General features: G+C 61.0%; 1 protein-coding gene across 3 annotated transcripts; it reads left to right on the forward strand.

Moving 5' to 3' along the window:
- The first annotated feature begins 1,548 nt into the window (after nucleotides 1-1,548).
- LOC134525826 (SLAM family member 7-like) lies at nucleotides 1,549-9,934 on the forward strand. Of its 3 annotated transcripts, none has more exons than XR_010073859.1 (9): nucleotides 1,549-1,748; nucleotides 3,547-3,837; nucleotides 3,930-4,193; nucleotides 5,370-5,396; nucleotides 6,124-6,225; nucleotides 6,409-6,453; nucleotides 7,846-7,898; nucleotides 8,172-8,325; nucleotides 8,546-8,593. XR_010073859.1 is itself a non-coding variant. In XM_063357080.1 (9 exons), exons 1-9 carry the CDS (start codon nucleotides 1,697-1,699, stop codon nucleotides 8,681-8,683), a joined length of 1,071 nt encoding a protein of 356 aa, XP_063213150.1. In that variant the 5' UTR covers nucleotides 1,549-1,696; the 3' UTR covers nucleotides 8,684-9,934. The 3 variants fall into 3 exon arrangements, 2 of the variants coding, with proteins under 2 accessions (XP_063213150.1, XP_063213151.1); XM_063357080.1 differs by having other exon boundaries at nucleotides 8,227-8,325; nucleotides 8,546-9,934; XM_063357081.1 differs by lacking the exon at nucleotides 5,370-5,396 and having other exon boundaries at nucleotides 1,554-1,748; nucleotides 8,227-8,325; nucleotides 8,546-9,934.
- Nucleotides 9,935-10,368: the final 434 nt, after the last annotated feature.

Raw genomic sequence — 10,368 nt, forward strand, 5'->3', positions numbered from 1 at the left:
TCGGGGCGGTGCTGGAAGGCGACAGCAGCCCCCGCTCCATCGCTGGGGTAGAGGAACCGGGGCTATTTTAAAGCCTGACATCCTCGGCTGGGCCCGGCACGCTTCCCCCACCTGAATTTCAGTATGACGCCGGCATCACGCTACTTTCCAGAATCAGCTGAAATTATGGAAGCGGCTGCTTTCCCTGTGGTTGTCATTTGACTGCCCCATCCAGGGGGAGCATTTGGATCTCGGCATCCTTAGAATCACGGAATCCTAGAATCGCTGAGATTGGAAGGGACCTGTCAGATCATCGAGTCCAACCATCAACCTAACCCTGACAAAAACCATCACTAAACCATATTTCGAAGCACCACGTCTGCACGGCTTTTAAATCCCTCCGGGGATGGTGCCTCCACCACTGCCCTGGGCGGCCTCTTCCAATCCTTGACAACCCTTTTGGTGAAGACATTTTTTCCAATATCCATCCTAAACTTCCCCTGGCGCAACTTGAGGCCGTTTCCTCTTGTCCCGTCGCCTGTTCCTTGGGAGAAGAGCCCGACCCCCCCTGGCTACCCCCTCCTTTCAGGGAGCTGCAGAGAGCGAGAAGGTCTCCCCTCAGCCTCCTTTTCTCCAGGCTGAACACCCCCAGCTCCCTCAGCCGCTCCTCACCAGACTTGTGCTCCAGACGCCTCACCAACTCCGTTGCCCTTCTCTGGACTCGCTCCAGCACCTCAGTGTCTTTTTTTGGGGTGAGGGGCCCAAAACTGGACACAGCCCTGGAGGTGGGGCCTCACCAGTGCCGAGTTCAGGGGGACCATCACTGCCCCAGTCCTGCTGGCCACACTGTTCCTGACACAGGCCAGGGTGCTGTTGGCCTTCTTGGCCACCTGGGCACACTGCTGGCTCGTATTTAGCCACCAGTCGACCAACACCCCCAACGTTCTTTCCAAAGGATGCGCCGGTGATGTTGGTCCCAGGCGCTGACACCCCGATGGTCCCCATGATACCCCTTATTTAGGGCTGGTTTCCATGGAGGAGCTGGGACACTGGTCACACACGGCCACGATGATGCTCTTTGCCCCGGCCGCCACACTCGTTTTTGCTTAGAAATGGAGTTTTGCAGCTCGTGTTTTCACTGTGGGGTTGTGTGCGCACGTGAGATATTTCTCCTTGTCCTACCCAGGGAGACCTTCCAGCCGATTCCAGTCCCTCAACGGGCTCCAGGAAAGCTGGGGAGGGACTCTGGAGCAGGGAGGGGAGCCATGGGACGAGGGGGAAGGGTTTTCCACTGCAAGAGGGGAGACTGAGATGAGATGTGAGGCAGAAATTCTTGGCTGTGAGGGGGGCGAGCCCCTGGCCCAGGTTGCCCAGAGAAGCTGTGGCTGCCCCGTCCCTGGAGGGGTTCAAGGCCAGGTTGGACGGGGCTTGGAGCAACCTGGGCTGGTGGGAGGTGTCCCTGCCCAGGGCAGGGGGTGGCACTGGGTGATCTTTAAGGTCCCTTCCCACCCAAACCATTCTCTGACTCTGCCCCTTCTAGTGCCAGTCTGGCGGCAGCCCCCGTGATGTGGAACCAGCCATTGGATGGGGCACGGACAGTTCTCTCCACCCATCCGTGCGTGGGAGGGAATGCTACGCATGACTCCGTAGCAAGTTTCCTCTTCTCACCACGACTTGTCGCAGATGCCGGCTGCAGAGAGCCGCTCTCCGGGCATCCATGGATGTGCTTTGGTGCCTGCTGCTCGCCCTCCTCCTCCTCCACCGAGCAGGTAAGCGCGAGGTGCTCCTTTTCCCTCGGTGGTGGAAGGGAAGGAGCCCATGGGGGGCTCGGGGGGGGTGGTTTAGGGACTCCCCGAAGAGCGGGGACAGGGCTGGCATGTGCGGGACGAGCGGTGCAGCCCCACGGGGATGGACTTTATCCCCAGGACGTCGGTCAAAGCGGGGTGCGAGGTGCCCAGCGTGGCCCGGCGCTGGCCTCTCGCTCTCCTGTGGTTCCCCCTCTCTGCTGATGAGTGAATGCATCGGGTCTCAGCTCCAGCCCGGGCTCCAGCCAGCTCGTTGACACACATTTGCCGTCCTGCGCCGGGCTCAGTGTCTGCTGCCCCATGCGTTGCCTTTGAGTTTTTCCGTGCCACGGTTTCATTGGCGGGTATTTTGGTGCTGTCTGGAGACCAGGAGACGTCTTCTGCCACTTTTCAGGCGAGGGGAAGCGGGCAGAGGCAGAGGCTCTGGGGCCCTTCGAGTTTATCTCCCCGGCCAGTTTTCCTTCCCTGCCATCGGAGATGCCTGTTGGCAGTGTCCCGGAGACGTCCCTTTGGGGCTCAGGAATGGCGAGCCCCGGGTAGAGGTGGCAGCCTCGGGGTCCAGCTGCCCGGCCGAGCCAGGATCCATCCCCTTGGCAGGAACAGGGGGAAAAACCCCTCCGTCCCCAGCCCATACTGGTCAGCACTGATTTTCAAAATGGAAATAAGCAAAAAAAGGGGGAAATACTTTCTTCCTTCTCAGGAAAGGGGAGAGGCAGCTGCACATTTGGGGAAGAAGCCATCTGTTTTCTTGCGTGCTCGTGTTGGCCTTTCGGTCTGGAGATGAGAGGAAACCTGCCTGACATTTGAGTCCTTGCAATTTCAGTTTGCTCCTCAAGGCTCTGCCCCTTTCCCACTTTTTCCCCTTTTCCCTTCCCCTTTCAGGTGGGAAGCAGCGTGGGGTGTCCTGTAGCCGCAGGGGAACCTGGAACGAGCCCTTTGGGGGATGCGAAAGCACCGGTCCTCCTGCGGGCCCTCAGCCCAGAGCCTCAGAGGCAATTAGTTCGTTTAAAATAAAACGGAATCTCTGAATTCCTGCAATCACTCTGAGACGGGGGGGTTTCTCAGTGCTCTCCGCATCCAGGGTCGGTGACCCAGCGCCTGTCCTCGTCCCCAGGGATGTCCCAGAGGGTTTTGGTGATGTGGCAACGTGCGCTGGCAGCCCAGGAACCCCCCGCACCCCGGGCTGCATCCCCAGCAGCGTGGGCGAGGGGGGGGATTCTGCCCCTCTGTCCCTCTCTGGGGATACCCCCCTCAGTGGTGCCTCCAGCTCTGCAACCCTCAGCACAAGAAGGACACGGAGCTGTCGGAGCGGGGCCGGAGGAGGCCCCGGAGATGCTGGGAGGGCTGGAGCCCCTCTGCTGTGGGGACAGGCTGAGAGAGCTGGGGGGGTTCAGCCTGGAGAAGAGAAGGCTCCGCGGAGACCTTGGAGCCCCTTCCAGTCCCTCAAGGGTCTCCGGGAAAGCTGGGGAGGGACTCTGGAGCAGGGAGTGGAGCCATGGGACGAGGGGGAAGGGTTTTCCACTGGAAGAGGGGAGACTGAGATGAGATGTGAGGAAGAAATTCTTGGCTGTGAGGGGGGTGAGCCCCTGGCGCAGGTTGCCCAGAGAAGCTGTGGCTGCCCCATCCCTGGAGGGGTTCACGGCCAACGGGGTTTGCAGCAACGTGGGCTGGTGGGAGGTGTCCCTGCCCAGGGCAGGGGGTGGAACTGGGTGATCTTTAAGGTCCCTCCCAACCCAAACCATTTCTCTGATTCTCTCCCCAGCATGTGCCAGTGACCAGGTAGAAATGGTGGGGGCCGTGGGCAGGTCCATCACCTTCTTCCTCCAGAGCATGGACACCTCCACAGCCTGGAGCTTTCACAGTGAAGTCATAGTGACTGTGAAATTCGGCAATCCTCCCGAAGTCACGTTTTTTGACGACAACTACAAGTCGCGCTTGGCCTTCCCCGAGAATGGCAGCGCCCTCACCATCTCCCAGCTGAGGCTGGACGATGCTGGGACCTACACCGCGAAGCGCAACACTGCAAAAACCTCCTTCGCCTTACGTGTGTACAGTAAGTGCCTTTTAGTATTGGTGGGTTGGGTTTTTTTCACCGTTTTTGGGGGGGTCAGGGATTTCCTGACAGCCCCCGGCTTCCCACCACAGGGGAGCTGGCGGTGCCGACGGTAACCTGCGTGGCACAGAACTGCTCGGCCAACGGCTGCCGCTACACCCTGCGCTGCACCGCGTCGGGCTCCGGCTCTGGCAACGTCTCCTACGGCTGGAGCGTGGGGGTGTCGCCGCTGAGTGAGGGGCCCACGGTGCTGGTGGAGGAGTCAGCCCTGGAGGAGCTGCCGCTCACGTGCGTGGCACGAAACCCCGTCAGCAGCCGCAACGCCACGGTCATCTCACCCGCTGCCCTCTGCACAGGTAAAAGGCACGGAAAGTCATAGAATCATGGAATGGTTTGGGTGGGAAGGGACCTTGAGGATCATCTCGTTCCACCCCCCTGCCCCGGGCAGGGACACCTCCCACCAGCCCAGGTTGCTCCAAGCCCCGGCCAACCTGGCCTTGAACCCCTCCAGGGATGGGGCAGCCACAGCTTCTCTGGGCAACCTGGGCCAGGGGCTCACCCCCCTCACAGCCAAGAATTCCTTCCCGATATCTCATCTCAATCTCCCCCCTTGCAGTGGAAAACCCTTCCCGCTCGTCCCATGGCTCCCCTCCCTGCTCCAGAGTCCCTCCCCAGCTTTCCTGGAGCCCCTTGAGGGCCTGGAAGGGGCTCCAAGGTCTCCGCGGAGCCTTCTCTTCTCCAGGCTGAACCCCCCCAGCTCTCTCAGCCTGTCCTCCCAGCAGAGGGGCTCCAGCCCTCCCGGCATCTCCATGTTGCAATTTAACCCCAGCCAACAACTGGGACCACGCACCGCCTTTCACTGGCCACCACCGTTCCTCCCCCATAAGGGTGGGGAGAAAAGGAGAAGAAAGGGAACAAGAGGGAGAAAAAGAGGAGAAAGGGAAAAAAAAAATCCTCATGGTTTGAGGTAGAGGCAGTTTAATAGAACAATAATGGAAAAGGAAAATAACAGTAGTAATAATAATAATAATAACGGTAAAAGAATATACGAGACACAAGTCCCTCACTGCCCGGTGAACTGGTTTCCTGGCCTGACCTGAGCAGCGATTGCGGATTTAACCCCCCTCCCAGCCAACCCCATTTATATGCCGAGCATGAAGTCTGTGGTATAGAATATTCCCTCGGTCAGCTTGTCCGTCTCTGCTCCTTCCCAGCTTCTATGGGAAGCTGAAAAAAGTCCTTGAATAGTAGAAACATCGCTTAGCAACAACTAAAACAATATGCATTGCCGACATCCCTTTCGTACCCGAGCTGAAAACGCAGCAAACACCAGAAAGCAAATTATCTCAGGTGAAACCAGGTCAGGAGGGTGTGGGGACGGGTGGTGGGGGTGGGTCGTATCCTGCTCCCGCTGGCTCCAGCTTTACCCCGAGCTGTGCCTCGGCGTGCAAAGAGAGGAACGCGGACCCGCAGCAGGGGCACTTACCTCTCTCCCTGTTCTCTCCCCTTGCCGCGCCGCCCGTGCCACCAAGAAAACACAACCCGCCCTCCTACCACCGGTGAGCTGCCGAACCGCCCGTCCCCGCTCTTCCCTGTCTGAGTGTGCCCGAACTCACTAACAGCCCCAGGCCGCCCCGGGCCCCCCCGCCGGGGCAGGGGGAGGTGGGGAGCTTGAGGCCAGCACGGTCTGTCTCCTCCCAAAAAAAGAGCCCGGGGGGGCATATCCAGGCTTTCTGGGCATCCATGTGCTCTTAGCATCCGTGTGCTGCCTTTGTCACCTGGGGAAGTCGGGAAGGTGGGGTCCAGGTTTTGAGATTGTCCCCCCCTAAAAGTCCCAACTTGGGATGGGAGCATCGAATTGATGAGCGTAACCGAGAGGCAGAGCCAGGGAGGGGCTGGAGGCGGGAGCCTGGCTCCACGTCCACCTGCTGCCCCCAGCCCACGTGGGGCTTCCCCCCCCCCTCCCCACAAAAAAAAAGCCACCCGTGAGGTCCCTGGAGCTCAAAGGGACATCGGCGGGGGCGGCCGCGGCCATGGAAGGGCTGGGGTGGGATTCTCCCAGCCGTCGCTCTGTCTGCAAAGCCGCTCGTCCTCGTGCAACGTGTCGCCTCTGTTTGTGTTGGACCCTGTCGGGGTGAAATCGGGGTCCCCGTGAAGCGGGAAAGGGCTCAGCGGGGCGTCGGAGCGGAGACGTGGCCCTTCCCCCCGCCCCCCGCCCTGACTCCGATGCTGGGAAGAGGCAGCTACGTTTTGGGATGTTGTTACCGGACCTTCTTCTCTTTCAAGGCGCCTACTCCGGCAGCCAGGCTGGAATCGTGGCCGCATGCGTGGCGGGAGCCGTGGTGCTCGTGGCAGCGCTTGTTTTCTTGATCTACTGTAAATGCAAAGGTGAGCGGCGTCCCCACCGCGGGCAACGAGCCCCGTGGGAGACGGGACCTGGGAGGGGACACAGGAGCCAGCCCTGGGGTCTGGGCACCCAGGGAGGGGCTGTGGTAACCGGAGCTGGGGATGCTGCGGCGGCCACTTTGGCCATCACGGCTGACGGGAGCCCCCGTGTCGCTTCTCCCCCAGGCTGGAGCGTCTTCCGTTTGCCCGCAGCTGAGGCCATGAGCACAGGTAGGACTTTGGGGGCTCCCCCAGGCATTTCCCTCCCTCCCCGCCCCGACTTTTTTCCCGATGGGGAACAACCTGGTCGCATTTAAGATCAGGAGGGAAATCATCCACCGCCGGGGGCTGGGTGGCGGAGCGTACCCCGGCCGGCAGGACCCCCTGCCTCCCCGTGCCCCCCACCCTGCGCACGTGGAGGCGAGTGGAAGGGGACGAGCCCAGGCGACGTCGTGGTGGCTGAAGCCTTGCTCCCCCCCAGTCTTCCGCTGGAAAACTTCGTGCCCGCCCACCAAGAAGGAGCCGGGAGCGCAGCCATAAGACCCCCAGCACGAGGAGGGGCTGCCAGCCCCATGGCCAGAAATATCCCCCCGCGGCACCACACGCGGCTCCAGCCACCGCTGCTGGGGGTCGCTGCCTGAACCCGCCGCCGCCGGCCCTTGGGGACAGAGATGTGAAGCTCCTGGAGCAGCGGGATGGTGGCACCAGGAGTGAAGGACCCCCCTCGACATCGCTTCGGGATCGGCTCCGCAAAACTCAGGGGTCCAGGGTGCGAATCCAGCCGAGAAAGAGCAGAGACCCCTGAAGCAGTCCCGTCTCCTCTCCCTCCATTCAGGGCCATTCTGTGCTGGGCCGTGCTGGGCCCGTCACTGCCACAACCGCGCCAGTGCTCAGCGGAGAACTGCCCGACTTCTTAAATTTTTTTTTTTTACGTCTGTGTTTTGTTGTTTCCATTATCTGAAATAAAGCTGATGCGAATGGGGGAATTCCTGCCTCCTGTTTTGCATTCGCCCCTGCCTGAGCGGGATGTCGGGGACGCAGCCAAGCACCAGGACCACGGGCTCCTCCCGGCCGGTGATTCGGATCCAGTTCTCCCATTGGGAATCACGGGCAAAACCTCTCCCCGAAGCCATCCTCTCCGCACGGGCTGACGCGGCTGTTCCTCTGCGGGGCTGGCAGCAGCGCTTCTACTGAAAGGCACGGAAATTTTGACCCAAAACCCGGGATTATGAAGGATTTACATCCTCTCTCCCCTCCTCTGTTTGACGCACCAAAGAACGAGTTGCCAGTAACGCTTGCCGCGATGGTGGCGACACGGGAAGGAGAGACAAATGCATATCGCCCTCCAAAAGCTGCCGACGGTCTTGTATTTAAATACATTTTTTTAAAAAAAGCTGATTTTCACTAGCAAGTCCCTTCAACTGCTGTTCTTTCAGCTGGAAGCGAGTGTCCCCGCTCCCGCCATGGCCGGGAGGGACAGCGGGATGAGAAGCGATGCTCAACCTCCACCCGGGGGGGAGCAGCTCCCGGGGGCTGCTGGGTGCCAGCAGCATCCCGGAGGACTCACCATGGCCCCTTCCCGGCTGCTCCCTCACTGACCTTCCTCCTCTCTTCCCCCTGCAGAGCCCGGAGCAGAGTACATGACGGTGTACGCCCAAGTCGGCCCCTACCAGCAGGTGAGTTCGTGTGGGCTCAGCCCTCGGCACCGGGAAGTCCCTGCACGGGATGGGGATGGCCCCGGGGGCCACATGGTGGGGACGGTGGGGAAGGAGGGCAGCTGGACACCCCCCGGCTTCATGAATCGCTTCCTCCTGGAAGCCCGAAGGGGGACGTGCCAACGCTGGGGCTGGCCCAGGAGGATCCAGCACGGCCACGGTCACCTGCCTGCACTTCCCGGTGCATCCCCAGCGTCCCGATCCCACCAAACTTGGCTCCTTTGCCTCGCCCAGGCTTTGAGGTCCCTTTGCCAGCTCCGGAAACGCTTTTAAAAACCTTTTTCGCCAGAGTTTCTCCAGCGCAGAGCTACACAGCCCAAAGAAGATGCTGTCCACCAATGAGGAGACCTCCCAAACCGTCTACTCCACCATCCAGGCTACGGCCCAGGTGAGTCGATGCCCGTGGCCACCACCCCCAGGGGGGCTCCAGCCCCAAGCAAGGCGATGGGCAAGACCCCGGAGCAAGGGGCGCCGACAGATGGGTCTTCACTTGGGTTTTCTTGGGGTCTGGAGCTTCCAGCCAAGCCTGTGGGTCCCCTCTTTCTCGCCGACGGGAGGGATCGGCTCCCGCAAACCCAAGCAAAGCTTTTGTCCCTTTGCGATTGCAGACGGACGATGAGAAGATGGGCAAGGGCGCGCCAGGGTGCCAGGAGCAGGCTGAGGAAACCGTCTACTCCTCGGTGGGGAAGCCGGAATGCCTGGAAGAGCCCCGGCACGGCTCCGCTGCGCCCATGAACCTGCTCTGAGCGTGGTGCTCCTCTCCGCCCGGCTCAGCGTCCCCCCGCTTCCCTCCTGTCGCTGCTGCCTCTGATGCCAGCCGCGGTGCCCGGCCATCCATCTGCAAACGCCGTGGAGACGGGAGGAATAAGTGCCCTGGAAGCTCCGGCTCGCCTGGCACAGGAGCTTTGCCTGGGTTTGGGGATCCACGTGGGGTTTGGGCTCCTTTTTCTGCCCTCTCTGAGCAGACCGAGGGACATGGACCAAAACGGTGGCTGCGAACCCAGCGCAAGGACGTGAGCTGATGCTCCTGGGATTCACCCGGCAGCCCCCACAGTGCGGAGCCGTGGGATTAGAGGATGGGAAAACTTGAGGAGCCTCTTAAAGCCCTTTTTAATATTTCTTTTTTTAACTTTTTTTTCCTTTTGGCTGTACTTTTAAACTTGGCAAACACTTCGTTGGGTTGCTAAACCCCAAGAGAAAGCAAAAATAACACTTGGTGGCTGAAAGACGGATCTGGAACCACAGGTGCCTTTGCCCAAGCCCACCCCCCAGGCGGTTGCGGTTTCGGTGGAGGCTCCTTCCTCAGCGCTCGCAGCTCCTGGGCCTCACGGGGACCTTCCAAACCCCACAGCACCCTGCTCAGCACCGTTTTGTGCTGTGAATGAGCTGCCTGCAGTCCCCTGAGGTGCTGCAGGATGGTGCCGGGGTCCATGGGCAGGAGGTGGTGGCCCAGGCTTGGAACACCAAGCTGTGTTGGCACGCTGGAGGGAAGGGATGCCATCCAGAGGGACCTGGGCTGGCTGGAGAGGTGGGTCCATGCCAACCTCATGAGGTTCAACCAGGCCAAGTGCAAGGTCCTGCACCTGGGTCACGGCAATCCCAGCACAAACACAGGTTGGGTGGAGAATGGCTGGAGAGCAGCCCTGAGGAGAAGGACCTGGGGGCGCTGCTGGATGAGAAGCTCAACAGCAACGTGCGCTGGCAGCCCAGAACCCCCCGCAGCCTGGTCTGCCTCAAAAGAAGCGTGGGCAGGGGAGCGAGGGGGGGGATTCTGCCCCTCTGCTCCGCTCTGTGAGACCCCACCTGGAGCCCTGCGTCCAGCCCTGGAGCCCTCAGCACAAGAAGGACACGGAGCTGTCGGAGCGGGGCCGGAGGAGGCCCCGGAGATGCTGGGAGGGCTGGAGCCCCTCTGCTGTGGGGACAGGCTGAGAGAGCTGGAGGGGTTCAGCCTGGAGAAGAGAAGGCTCCGCGGAGACCTTGGAGCCCCTTCCAGTCCCTCAAGGGTCTCCGGGAAAGCTGGGGAGGGACTCTGGAGCAGGGAGGGGAGCCACGGGACGAGGGGGAAGGGTTTTCCACTGGAAGAGGGGAGATTGAGATGAGATATTGGGAAGGAATTCTTGGCTGTGAGGGGGGTGAGCCCCTGGCGCAGGTTGCCCAGAGAAGCTGTGGCTGCCCCATCCCTGGAGGGGTTCAAGGCCAGGTTGGACGGGGCTTGGAGCCACCTGGGCTGGTGGGAGGTGTCCCTGCCCAGGGTGGGGGGGGATGAGATGATCTTTACGGTCCCTTCCCACCCGAACTGTTCTGTGATTCTATGAAAACAGGACAAGGAAGGTGGCTGGTGCCGTTCTGCTCCGCTCCTTCGATGTGTTTGTATACGAGCTCTGGTTCTTGGGCGAAACATTTGTACATCAAGCGCTGTGTCTGCGGAATT

This window comes from Chroicocephalus ridibundus, chromosome 21 (genome assembly GCF_963924245.1).
Source record: "Chroicocephalus ridibundus chromosome 21, bChrRid1.1, whole genome shotgun sequence".
In the NCBI taxonomy this organism is placed as follows: Eukaryota; Metazoa; Chordata; class Aves; order Charadriiformes; family Laridae; genus Chroicocephalus; species Chroicocephalus ridibundus.

Excerpts from the sequence above, each read along its gene's own strand:
- LOC134525826 (XM_063357080.1), top strand. The coding sequence starts at position 1,697 with ATGGATGTGCTTTGGTGCCTGCTGCTCGCCCTCCTCCTCCTCCACCGA. Across the intron at positions 6,226-6,408 it reads GATCTACTGTAAATGCAAAG|GCTGGAGCGTCTTCCGTTTG; the intron begins GTGAGCGGCGTC and ends CTTCTCCCCCAG. Across the intron at positions 7,899-8,226 it reads AAGTCGGCCCCTACCAGCAG|AGTTTCTCCAGCGCAGAGCT; the intron begins GTGAGTTCGTGT and ends CTTTTTCGCCAG.